The sequence below is a fragment of the Oncorhynchus nerka genome, linkage group LG27, assembly GCF_034236695.1.
Source record: "Oncorhynchus nerka isolate Pitt River linkage group LG27, Oner_Uvic_2.0, whole genome shotgun sequence".
NCBI classification, from domain to species: domain Eukaryota; kingdom Metazoa; phylum Chordata; class Actinopteri; order Salmoniformes; family Salmonidae; genus Oncorhynchus; species Oncorhynchus nerka.
In genome coordinates, this window is record NC_088422.1 from 91,716,989 (window position 1) to 91,730,391 (window position 13,403).

At 44.4% G+C, this 13,403-nt stretch overlaps 1 protein-coding gene across 3 annotated transcripts in view; it reads right to left on the bottom strand.

Annotated features, from left to right (window-relative positions):
* Positions 1-936: 936 nt before the first annotated feature.
* Positions 937-13,403, bottom strand: part of csnk1g1 (casein kinase 1, gamma 1) — a 41,404-nt gene continuing 28,937 nt past the window's right edge. For 2 of the 3 annotated variants that reach the window (XM_065012307.1, XM_065012308.1), the window contains 3 exons: positions 12,052-12,159; positions 9,278-9,384; positions 937-5,113 (listed from right to left, as the gene is read on the bottom strand). In XM_065012307.1, the coding sequence (XP_064868379.1) occupies positions 5,059-5,113; positions 9,278-9,384; positions 12,052-12,159 (270 nt within the window). In that variant the 3' untranslated portion in view covers positions 937-5,058. The remainder of the gene's footprint in view (positions 5,114-9,277; positions 9,385-12,051; positions 12,160-13,403) is intronic. The other variant, XM_065012309.1, reaches the window with a different exon arrangement.

Consider the following 13,403-nt stretch of genomic DNA (forward strand, 5'->3'; position numbering starts at 1 on the left):
CATTTGTTTTTGTAGCTTTGCAACACTGCCCGCTACTGGTTGTCTACATTTGACACACAAACACATTTTGTGCATTGAATTTGATACAAAATGTACCGATCAAGTCCACTTCGTAATACAATAGGCTCCCGAGTGGCGCAGTGGTCGAAGGCACGGCATCTCAGTGCTAGAGGTGTTACTACAAAACCCTGTTTCGATTCCGGGCAGTATCACAACCGGCCGTTATCAGCAGTCCCAAAGCACAATTGTCGGCGCACGCACCAATTGGCACAGCGTCGTCCGTGTTAGGAGAGGGTTTGGCAGCGGTAGGACGTCATTGTAAAATAATTATTTGTTCTTAACCGACTTGCCTAGTTAAATCAAAAAAAATTTAAATGGAATTTAAGATTCACTGAGTGTAACAATGTATTTTTTACTGGTGTGGAAGAAGTAGGCTGGCTATACATTATGTTCAACGTTTTGTCAACACGTAATAATTACGTGAATCACATGTTTTCTCAGGTTTAGGCCTACATAGCATGACATTGCAGGAACTGTTGCAAAAATGTTTTGTATTAAATTATACAGCTTAGTAGTAATGTATGATCAAGGGTACGGCCCACGAAACCTTGAAAGCTGAAGCAGTGCAGCTGCAACCTTGCAGGGAAAAGTCACAGGGAGATTCAAGTGCGAGTCCTCTCCTCAAACCCCATTGGAGAAAGTCGGAGGGGATGAACCTCTGGCTCTCTCTCATCCAATAGGTTTTAGAGGAGACGAGAGGATGTAAGGAGTACGCAATTGAGATTCTCCCATAGGTTGAAAGTGACCTGAGAAGATGTGACCATAAAAATATATATTATTTTCTATGGGTGACATGCTTTCTCAGCAATTCTAAGATGGCTCATTATAATGTAATGTGACACTGTACTGGAAAAAAACAGACCCATACTCACAAGAAAAGGTTAAGAGAGATTTTTTTATTTAAAAAAAAAAAGGGTGCAAACTTGTGTTTCCCCTTTAAAGCGTGGAGGGAATAAAAAGTGAATTTGTAAGGATACATGTGACACGTCTCACACGAATCCCGAGGAAAATAGGCCTTTCAGATAAAGTCTGGTCATTTATCTTTCTGTACTTTAAAATTAAATTATAATAAAAAGAAATCAAAAGATGGGTCCTTCATTCACGAAGCCCTTAACCTAGGTTAAACCATTCAAATAGATTTGAAGTAACATTCATATTTCAACACAATATTCATAATACAGTTGTAGGATTCATTTCTTAAATCATAGGTTTGAAAATAAATTGCCAGAGCAAGAGTAGGGGGATAAACTTGTGGTACTGTACAATTCTACTTTCCACAGTTTGAAAGAAAAAACATCTTTATATTCTTTAACAGAATCCAACTGACAAAAACAAAAAATATATAATGGTGAACTCTGTAAAACCTAAAAGAATTAAAACATTGCAGTCATGTGTCACACCCAACTTCTCTCCCAGACATATACAACCAACCCAAGACAACTCTACAGTACAACGACAGGAAGAAAGTGCCAGAGAACAACCCCCCCCCCCCAAAAAAAGACTCGCCATCTCTTTCCATTCATCCTCCTCTACGCTGCTATAAGGATTTACATGCCATTTGGACATGCAGGAAATAAGATGGTGAATAACACAAGACAAGTCAATTGAAAGCAATGAGGTCTGACTGACAGGCAAGGTGTAGTACTGTATAAGCAATGACACCTGAAATTGGAATGTGCTCTGGGTAGGACTTATCAAGCCAATGGGAGGACTTTGTAGAGCTCCATTATGCCCAGAGAGAATAACTTTGTACGGGTGGCTTAGCTTCATACATCCACCTCAGGAAGCCTTGCCATTAAAACAGGCAGACATCTGCTCCAGATAAGCCATGCAAATACACACTATAGCAAATATTCCTCATTCTAGACAGGCTGTGGAAAGGCTTGAGGAAACTAGAATGCACATATCAATGTAGTATTCATGTTTATCAGCTGTAAAGCCAAAATTGCAGGAAGGAAATGAATTTCAACAGTGATACAACACCTGCATTAAGACCACTGTTAACAGTAGGATACAGATACATCAAAGTATACAAGTGACGTTCCACTCCAAAATAAAATGGTCCACTGAAATGGAAATGTACGGTTGATGAGTTAATTAAAACAATTATTAATTGAAAAGTGGTTCAATAATTATGGTATTACTCTCAGCCACCTTAAGAACACAATATAGACTTTAAATCGCTAGCTCCAAACCACAATGTTCACTTTCAACATTACAGATGGGCGAAACAAATATATAAAAAAGGGCAGTGGGACACGAGGTGGAATTCCATCAGAGTTCTAGTTGACATTTTCCTGGCACAGGTGACGGCGGCGGATAGTAGTCCATAGGATGGCATTAGGAACAGAAGGGACCATTCAAGGCCTTTCTCTAAATGTCTGTCTCACTAGATTCAACAATACCTTACACTTTCAAAGTGAACTGGTATGTCACAGTGTAACTGTAATGGCTAGTCCACTGTGGGTCAACTAAAAGTAGTGCTTCTCAAAACATCCCCAGGAGACAGCCAGAGGATGCACATTATTGTTCCAGCCCTGCACTAACACACAATGACTCCAATATTCAAGGAGTTAGTGATTGGCTGAATGAGGTGTTAGCGCTGGGCTACAACACCCCACCACCCACCCCGAGAACAGACTGAGCAACACTGGATTGAAGTCCTGACAGAAAATCCTTCATACACCCAGCAGGTGGAGCCTTCTGCTGACATGAACCCCCGACCCTGTTGTGCAGCGACTGATGTCCCTGAACAACAGAATGCCAATCCAACCCTAGGCTAAACCACGGACCCAGAGACATCCAACAGAGGCAAGCTAGACAGCAATGCCAAACCCCTCCCTCAAAACACCCATTCAAGAGGCACTATGAGGAATATCCGTCATTCAAAAACGCCTTTTCCTCACCAGTTATTCCCTCAGACATCTCAGAGGAATACCGTACTGACCTATAAAACGTAAAAGACAACAGAAGAAGTCCAATAGATGTATCATATTCGAGTACTCTCAACACAATAACTTACACCCCAGAGGAATGAGCTCAAGTCACAATGGTGAAAAAATAATAATATATATATACAATATCATTATGCACATACAAGCATGCCTGCTCATAGAGGTCTGTAGAGCCGGTTGGCATCCCCTCAGGCATTGTGCCTCCATATGGGACGACCAACCTGGGTTATGTTCAGCAGGGAGAAAAAAGTTTCCAAAACGAGAGGTACTACCTGACCTTGTACAATAACACAGCTTATTGATTACAGTTGCAAAACGTTTGGCAACAGTGTGCCCTACTGAACATAACCATGGTCACTAGGACATCAGTATCCAACACCCCACCAGGAGGCGACATCACATCATACATTAATGTCTAGGGTGTGTATGACTGTGTGGGTTTACATATGTCATGGCACAGGGGTTAAACAAGGAGGGGGTTTAAAGACAGAATTGGTTAAGTGTATTGTTAGAACAGACCTAGCACACAAGGCCGCTACAATTAAGTATATTGAGCACATCCATCAACACAGTACGGGGAAAGCAAGGTCTTAGGTCAATAACAGTGGGTCAACAAATGTAGTGCAGTCAAAAGTCTAGCTTTTTGTCCCCCTCTGTCCGTTTCTCATACTTCATGGCTATTTGAAAGAGAAAAATACATTTGCTCACATTTGAAATTCACATTAGCTATATATTTAACAAAAAATCTACATAATTACATAAAACCCAAAAGTCACTCCTATGGAATTAATGCTGTGAAGAGGATAGGCATGGTGACATTGTCGACATCCAGTTTGTTTGTTCAAGGCAATCCTCCATGACACTTGCAAGGAAAAACAAAAAGTGATATTGAAAAAAACACCATATAAGACAGATTTTTTACCAGGTACTTCTTAATATCCTTTTGAGGCAATCCCATGTTTACCATTTGGGACTGGGCATTTGGGATCAATCATCATTAATGGTCTCACAGATTATGCTTTGCAGAAAATGTGAAAGAGCATTTCCCTCAACAACACAGAAGAGGAGATCATTCTAGGAGACCAGGGGCTTACACAGTGTGTTGCAGTGTTATTAACATTGCAGATAGAGATTGAACGCACAAAGCTGACATGGCACTGAATTTTACATGACAGTTCACTGACAAACATCCAAATTAACCCTAAAAGTGTTGCCCCTAGTCAACATTATTTCTGAACCACCCATTGTATAGATACTGTACCACCAGTGAGGAACTGAACTCCACATAGGGTGGTATGTTATGTCATTACATTAAGCAGGGACCATAGATATCCTCTCAGTATGGAGAGCCTGGCCTCCTGCGTCACCCTCTCCTGGCTCTGTGGGGTGCTGGTTTGGTTAAGGCATTGGACAGTAGCAGTAAAGAGGACACTCAAGCCACCAGATCCCTCTCTTCTCTCCTTAGCGTACAGTGTGAAGTAAAGCCCACTCGGTTGCTACCATGTGGACATTGTTACGCTGAAGTCCAAAGCGTTTATTGTCGTGTACCAGTTCCAACTGATATTGGTCCATTATTTACATGTAGTTAGTCAGTAGCCAACAAGCTTTCCTCTCCCAGGACTTGTCCCATCTACTAAATTCTCCCATAGACATTTAACTTCCCGCCCATACATTCAGTGTGTGTTTATGAAAGAGCAGGAGGCTGACAGACCGTCTGTTGTGTTCCCATTGTCCAGCCCATCAATCAAGCTTAAACTAATTACAAAAGCCAAGATCCCAATCCCGGCAACAATGGGGCCCGCCAAATACTCCCAAGCACCGTGGAGGAAAAACGACTCAATTCAAAAAGGAATTCCCATCAAGACAGCCACACTTGTTTGGGTGTGTGTGTGTGCGCGCACGCACATCGCCTCTCATCACTCTCCCGTGGTCTTCTTTGTTGGTCTGAATGGGACTTAATTGATTTTCTCGATTAAGAACCTTATCGAGCAAGACTTCTGAGCGATCTAGGGCAAGACTTTGAGCGATCTAGGCGTGCTGCTGATCATTTGTGTCGCGGGGTGTTCTTCTTCCGTTTTCTTTTGAAGAAGCAACAGCACCTTTAGATGGGGAGAGAGACTGGTTAGAGGCAAGCCAACACCGGATACTATGACTGGGTCATGTCCATTAGGCACCAAATGGAAGAAAACAGACCAAAGCAGTGATGGGTCTAACATAAACTTGTCCAAAACGTTGTTTTAAAACGTGCCCTAATGAACACCACCCTGGTAAACTGTTAAAGTGAGAAGTCATTTAATTTCAACATCTAGAGGACAAGAGGAGAAATGTGTTAGACAATAGCTGTGTTTACACAGGCAGCCCAATTCTGATCTTTTGCCCAATTATTGGCAAAATATCTGATCTGACTGGTCAAAAGACCAATTAGTGGCAAAAGATCAGAATTGAGCTGCCTGTGTAAAGGCAGCCAATGACCATCAGTGTACACAGATTATACTGGCCTCAAGGGTTAGCAACAATAGCCTGGTCCCATGCCTGTATGTGCAACAATAGCCAGGTCCCAAGCCTGTATGTGCTGTCTTCTGACTAGCCTTGCCATGCCTGTATGTGCTGTCTTCTGACTAGCCTTGCCATGCCTGAATGGAACACTGGAAATGGCATCGCTAGACAGAGGAACTGACCTGAAGCCAGGTTACAAGAACATAGATGAGTGGATGGATGCCATGAAATGTTAATTTGTTAGATCCGTTCCTTCTAACCAACATCAGAACATCTCTAGGAGTAGAATCAACATGAAGAGACTGACTCGGGGCATTAGAAGAAATAAGAACTACGGTGATGGTAGAGGAAAAACACATTATTGCCAAGATCCCTGACAAAGTCAAAACAGTTCTAGGAAGAACCGACAGGGGGCGTCTGAGGTAAAAGGACAAGTGTGTTTAGTACAGTGGTGTGATTAACAACAGTGGTTGAGACACAGAGCACAGCACAGAGTGAGCCTAATGAGATGATTATTACAGCATGCAGTGAGTGGCCATAGGTCAGCCACAGCTCTCCAAACAACACAGTGACTGGCATGGATGTCTTTTTAAAAGGCACAGCATTGAGATGAACCCTAAGGAAGTCCTTTGCTATTCTCAGGTGCCCTGTCAGTAGGTTTTAGTAGATATTAAAAAGGTGCCCTGCTAGCTAGTAGGTATTAGTAAATATTTAAGGTGCCCTGCTAGCTAGTAGGTTTTAGTAAATATTTAAAAGGTGCCCTGCTAGCTAGTAGGTTTTAGTAAATATTTAAAGGTGCCCTGCTAGCTAGTAGGTTTTGTTAAATATTTAAGGTGCCCTGCTAGCTAGTAGGTTTTAGTAAATATTTAAGGTGCCCTGCTAGCTGGTAGGTTTTAGTAAATATTTAAAGGTGCCCTGCTAGCTAGTAGGTTTTGTTAAATATTTAAGGTGCCCTGCTAGCTAGTAGGTTTTAGTAAATATTTAAGGTGCCCTGCTAGCTGGTAGGTTTTAGTAAATATTTAAAGGTGCCCTGCTAGCTAGTAGGTTTTAGTAAATATTTAAAGGTGCTCTGCTAGCTAGTAGGTTTTAGTAAATATTTAAAGGTGCTCTGCTAGCTAGTAGGTTTTAGTAAATATTTAAAGGTGCCCAGCTAGCTAGTAGTTCTAGTAAATATTTAAGGTGCCCTGCTAGCTAGTAGTTAGTTCTAGTAAATATTTAAGGTGCCTAGCTAGCTAGTAGTTCTAGTAAATATTTAAGGTGCTCTGCTAGCTAGTAAGTTTTAATAGATATTAAAAAGGTGCCCTGCTAGCTAGTAGGTTTTAGTAAATATAACATAAAAAAAGATGCCCTGCTAGCTAGTAGGTTTAAGTAAATATTAAAGGTGCCCTGCTAGCTAGTAGATTTAAGGCTGCCTCCATAACAGAAAACAAGGAATGACAGCATTTCCAAATATATATACTTTTTTAAAGAAAGTACTCAATAGCCTATATTCAAGTCTATGTATGAAAAGCACAGTTTTATTTAAAGAATGATATCATTAGATATTACCTAACCCATACAGCTGATCTGTAGCATCACTATCAGTGAGAAGATAGACTGCCTGAAAAGGATTTTATAACCCACTGGCCTATATCAGTAGTGGATATATGGATCACTCTTTTTAATCTGTTTTTCACAGTATAAGAGCAGGGTCCCTTCACAGTGTGTACTAGTCAACTACACTAGCAGCCTAGGCTGGTCCACTCCCTGTCCTGTCCCATGGGTATGGTATGGACTAGGAGAGAGGGACTCACCACAGGTTGAGCATTTTCACGCAGCTACAGAGAAGAAAGAGTGTAGAGAGAAAAGACAGATTAATACAGCAGTTGATGGGACAGACCATGCCACACACACACACACACACACACGACAGGGTTCAAAAGGTTGAAGACTCAACGGCTCCAACTCTTAGGTTCTAGAGCTACCTACACCTGTTTAGTTCTAACGAGTTCTAAGGACACTATTCAACTGATGTATAACCTCACTCTACTTCAACATACTGTATCACGGACGCTCATTACCACAAGCAAGACTTACAAAATCCTTTGGTAACGGATGTAGAAAGGATTACCAGAGAGCGAGGGAGGGAAGGAGAGAAACAAGAGAAAAACGGAGCTTTACGCCTCATTGCTATGGAAACGCTGTTGTCACATTAATTGAACTGTCTTCTGGGGCCCTGGCTTTCAACGCAGTGGGATCCTATCAAAGAGGAAGTCTATTGATGACGGGAAAATCAAAGGGCCAGCGGAAAACATATCAAAAGGGAATATGAATGAACAAGTGGGAGACAAACCAATCACCTAACAATTTCAAAACATATTTTATAAAGCCCTTTATGTCAGCAATGCCAAAGAGCAAGCAATGCAGATGCACGGTGGCTAGGAAAAACTCCCTAGAAAGGAAGGAACCTAGGAAGAAACCTAGAGAGGAACCAGGCTGGGGGGCAACAGACACTGGTGGATAAGATTATATTATATCGAAGGACAAAACACTCAATGTTGGCATTCACTATGCTGGGTATGTTACAGGTATTTCATTCACCAAAAAATGTCAGTAGGTCCCATCTAATTTTGGGTAATCCTAGAGATGATATTGCATGATATGCACTGAGTTTTGATATGCTCATTGCATTCTATGAGTTTTCATTGGTTCTTCTCTTGCTGCACTGAGCTTATGAGAAGTGAGAGGATATCTGATGGGGGGGTAAAGGAGCAGTCCCAACCTTACCAGGACAAAGGATTGTAATAGGGACACGCAGGACACAGGCTTAGAAAGTACACAACCAGGAAGCCACACACACAGAGGGGACAGTGTAGGGAGAAAGGTAAAGCAGAGGGAGTAGGAGAGAGAGAGAGAGAGAGAGAGAGAGAGAGAGAGCGAGAGAGATGAGGAGTAGGAGAGGTAAAGCAGAGGGAGTAGGAGAGGTAAAGCAGAGGGAGTAGGAGAGGTAAAGCAGAGGGAGTAGGAGAGGTAAAAGCAGAGGGAGTAGGAGAGGTAAAAGCAGAGGGAGTAGGAGAGGTAAAAGCAGAGGGAGTAGGAGAGGTAAAAGCAGAGGGAGTAGGAGAGGTAAAAGCAGAGGGAGTAGGAGAGGTAAAAGCAGAGGGAGTAGGAGAGGTAAAAGCAGAGGGAGTAGGAGAGGTAAAGCAGAGGGAGTAGGAGAGGTAAAGCAGAGGGAGTAGGAGAGGTAAAGCAGAGGGAGTAGGAGAGGTAAAAGCAGAGGGAGTAGGAGAGGTAAAAGCAGAGGGAGTAGGAGAGGTAAAGCAGAGGGAGTAGGAGAGGTAAAGCAGAGGGAGTAGGAGAGGTAAAGCAGAGGGAGTAGGAGAGGTAAAGCAGAGGGAGTAGGAGAGGTAAAAGCAGAGGGAGTAGGAGAGGTAAAGCAGAGGGAGTAGGAGAGGTAAAGCAGAGGGAGTAGGAGAGAGAGAGATGGAGGAGGAGAGAGAGAGATGGAGGAGGAGAGGTGAAGCAGAGGGAGTAGGAGAGAGAGAGATGGAGGAGAGGTGAAGCAGAGGGAGTAGGAGAGAGAGAGATGAGGAGGAGAGGTGAAGCAGAGGGAGTAGGAGAGAGAGAGATGGAGGAGGAGAGGTAAAGCAGAGGGAGTAGGAGAGAGAGAGAGATGAGGAGGAGAGGTGAAGCAGAGGGAGTAGGAGAGAGAGAGAGAGAGATGGAGGAGGAGAGGTGAAGCAGAGGGAGTAAATTTGGAGAGAGATGAGGGTTGAGCTGATACATACTTGGCCTCATCCACCACCTCCACCTCAGCCTGGACTGTGATTGGTGCGTTGGAGTGTGTTGCCAGAGGGTCATCGGCATTCAGCTCCCCATTGGTTGAACTGACCACCTGTGGCACACGGAGAGAGGGTTGATTCAGATGGAGTCAATGACCGTTTCCACAACTTCACCGCTCAAAAACAGTGCCAGTCCATGACGCACGCACGCACACGATGTATACTGCAAGTAATACCATCTATTGTGTTCTGTATCAAAACCGTATTTATTGAAATATTATCAAGCTTTGTCACGCAGTTTTAGCTTTTCAAATTTTAAATAAATCAATCAACTTTTCCATCTTAAATGAACCTCTCCAAATATTTATCAGGAGGCGTGAGTAAAATGTGAGGCATAAATGTATTACACTAGCCATTAAATCACACTATACTGAAGCCCTAAAATGCAGGGGCATTATTTGATGAAGATTTACCCTATTTAGGATTATTTAATCGAAAACATGCATTGCTAAACCAAGTCAACGCAACCTGCATTCTTATCACTGCACCAAACACAACAAGGATCAATCTGGTTGTATAATGTCAGTTTGTCATGGTTATTAGGTTATTTAGTCATTTCATCTGAGCTCCTAGAGTGTGGCTCTCCTTATGTTTTTCAAGTGTTCTACTCTTCTAGTCAGCCAGCCAGCGCCTCACCTAATAAACAGGTGGTCTACTCCGCTAGCCAGCGCCTCACCTAATAAACAGGTGGTCTACTCCGCTAGCCAGCGCCTCACCTAATAAACAGGTGGTCTACTCCGCTAGCCAGCGCCTCACCTAATAAACAGGTGGTCTACTCCGCTAGCCAGCGCCTCACCTAATAAACAGGTGGTCTACTCCGCCAGCCAGCGCCTCACCTAATAAACAGGTGGTCTACTCCGCCAGCCAGCGCCTCACCTAAACAGGTGGTCTACTCCGCTAGCCAGCGCCTCACCTAATAAACAGGTGGTCTACTCCGCTAGCCAGCGCCTCACCTAATAAACAGGTGGTCTACTCCGCTAGCCAGCGCCTCACCTAATAAACAGGTGGTCTACTCCGCTAGCCAGCGCCTCACCTAATAAACAGGTGGTCTACTCCGCTAGCCAGCGCCTCACCTAATAAACAGGTGGTCTACTCCGCTAGCCAGCGCCTCACCTAATAAACAGGTGGTCTACTCCGCTAGCCAGCGCCTCACCTAATAAACAGGTGGTCTACTCCGCCAGCCAGCGCCTCACCTAAACAGGTGGTCTACTCCGCCAGCCAGCGCCTCACCTAATAAACAGGTGGTCTACTCCGCTAGCCAGCGCCTCACCTAATAAACAGGTGGTCTACTCCGCTAGCCAGCGCCTCACCTAATAAACAGGTGGTCTACTCCGCTAGCCAGCGCCTCACCTAATAAACAGGTGGTCTACTCCGCTAGCCAGCGCCTCACCTAATAAACAGGTGGTCTACTCCGCTAGCCAGCGCCTCACCTAATAAACAGGTGGTCTACTCCGCTAGCCAGCGCCTCACCTAATAAACAGGTGGTCTACTCCGCTAGCCAGCGCCTCACCTAATAAACAGGTGGTCTACTCCGCTAGCCAGCGCCTCACCTAATAAACAGGTGGTCTACTCCGCTAGCCAGCGCCTCACCTAATAAACAGGTGGTCTACTCCGCTAGCCAGCGCCTCACCTAATAAACAGGTGGTCTACTCCGCTAGCCAGCGCCTCACCTAATAAACAGGTGGTCTCTACTCCGCTAGCCAGCGCCTCACCTAATAAACAGGTGGTCTACTCCGCTAGCCAGCGCCTCACCTAATAAACAGGTGGTCTACTCCGCTAGCCAGCGCCTCACCTAATAAACAGGTGGTCTACTCCGCTAGCCAGCGCCTCACCTAATAAACAGGTGGTCTACTCCGCTAGCCAGCGCCTCACCTAATAAACAGGTGGTCTACTCCGCTAGCCAGCGCCTCACCTAATAAACAGGTGGTCTCTCCGCTAGCCAGCGCCTCACCTAATAAACAGGTGGTCTACTCCGCTAGCCAGCGCCTCACCTAATAAACAGGTGGTCTACTCCGCTAGCCAGCGCCTCACCTAATAAACAGGTGGTCTACTCCGCTAGCCAGCGCCTAATAAACAGGTGGTCCTAATAAACAGGTGGTCTACTCCGCTAGCCAGCGCCTCACCTAATAAACAGGTGGTCTACTCCGCTAGCCAGCGCCTCACCTAATAAACAGGTGGTCTACTCCGCTAGCCAGCACCTCACCTAATAAACAGGTGGTCTACTCCGCTAGCCAGCACCTCACCTAATAAACAGGTGGTCTACTCCGCTAGCCAGCACCTCACCTAATAAACAGGTGGTCTACTCCGCTAGCCAGCACCTCACCTAATAAACAGGTGGTCTACTCCGCTAGCCAGCACCTCACCTAATAAACAGGTGGTCTACTCCGCTAGCCAGCACCTCACCTAAACAGGTGGTCTACTCCGCTAGCAAGCAGATTAGTTTGTCATAACCAGTCGTCACCCGTTTCGAAGCTTGTCTTTCTAAAAACACAGGGAAAGAAGACCAAGGGCTATCAGCTGTAGGACAAAAGATGTGTGAGCACACACACACCAAATCTCTAACTCTGTCACACACACCTCCACACTAAAGTATGCCATTGATGTGTAACATATGCCATGGACATACTTGTGGTGGACCCCGGCACACCATGTGAGGAAACGGGGTGGAGGGGGAAGTGGACAACGGACTGATGGGTCAACGTGGAGTTGTAGTAGTGTACCTGCACTGAGCCCCCGTGCCTGTCCGATGCCAGGTGGGAGGCCATGTAGGAGGAGTTTGTCCGACTGGGCTGCACTTCCCATGCTCCCCTCCGGTCAGAAGCTGCCGTCTGCTCAGGGAGTTGTGGTGGTGATGGAAGGGAAAGGGAGTGAGGGTGGGATGGGTCGTTGCGAGTTCGGGTGGAATGGGTGGGGGCGGGGTTTAAGTGTGTGTGGGGGCGTGGCCAGGTGTCATGCAAAGCAGCACGAGAAAGGAAAGGGAAAAAAAGCAGAGATGAATAAAAAAGGCGAAGCAGGAAACTGCATTAGTGACCGAGGGCCGGATACTAACTTGGCGCTACGCACATTCCACTCAAACTTTTGCTTAAATCTCCCCCACTGAAATCAATGGGTGCTCTACACAAAACTAAGTTACAGTAAGGCGTGAGCTTCACAAGTTGGGATTTGGCCCTGAGTGAACCAGTCATCACACGACAGAATAAACACAGGGCAGTTGACTACATGAAGGATTCAATCAACGGGACTGTAATACATGAATACAGTGGCAAGAAAGTATGTGAAACCTTTGGAATTATCTGGATTTCTGCATAAATTGGTCAAAAAATTAGATCTTTATCACCTAAGTCAACACAGACAAACACAGTCTGCTTAAACTAATAACAATCAAATTATTGTATTTTTCTTGTCTATATTGAATACATAATTTAAACATTCACAGTGTGGGTTGGAAAAGGTATGTGAACCCCTAAGCTAATGACTACTTCAAAATTGAGATGCTGTGGCATGACCTCAAAAGAGCGGTTCACACCAGTCATCCCAAGAATATTGCTGAACTGAAACAGTTTTGTAAAGAGGAATGGTCCAAAATTCCTCCTGACCGTTGTGCAGGTCTGATCTGCAACTACAGAAAACTTCAGTTGAGGTTATTGCTGCCAAAGGAGGGTCAACCAGTTATTAAATCCAAGGGTTCACATACTTTTTCCACCCTGCACTGTGAGTGTTTACACGGTGTGTTCAATAAAGACATGAAAATGTATAATTGTTTGTGTTATTAGTTTAAGCAGACTGCGTTTGTCTACTGTTGCAACTTAGATAAAGATCAGATCAAATTGTATAACCAAATTATGCAGAAATCCAGGTAATTCCAAAGGGTTCACTCCTTTTTCTTGTCTCTTTTGGCAGTTTATTTAAAAGAGTAAGAATGATAGAAGTGTCTGCATATCAACAAGCAACATTCAGCGTGTGAGCTTGGTTCAGACTGAGATTTCCCATTGTGATGTGACTGTGGTGAGGTGATGGTTAACTTCCTCAAAGCCTGATTGCCCTCTCTGGTATTTGGCCAGTGTTGAGGAAT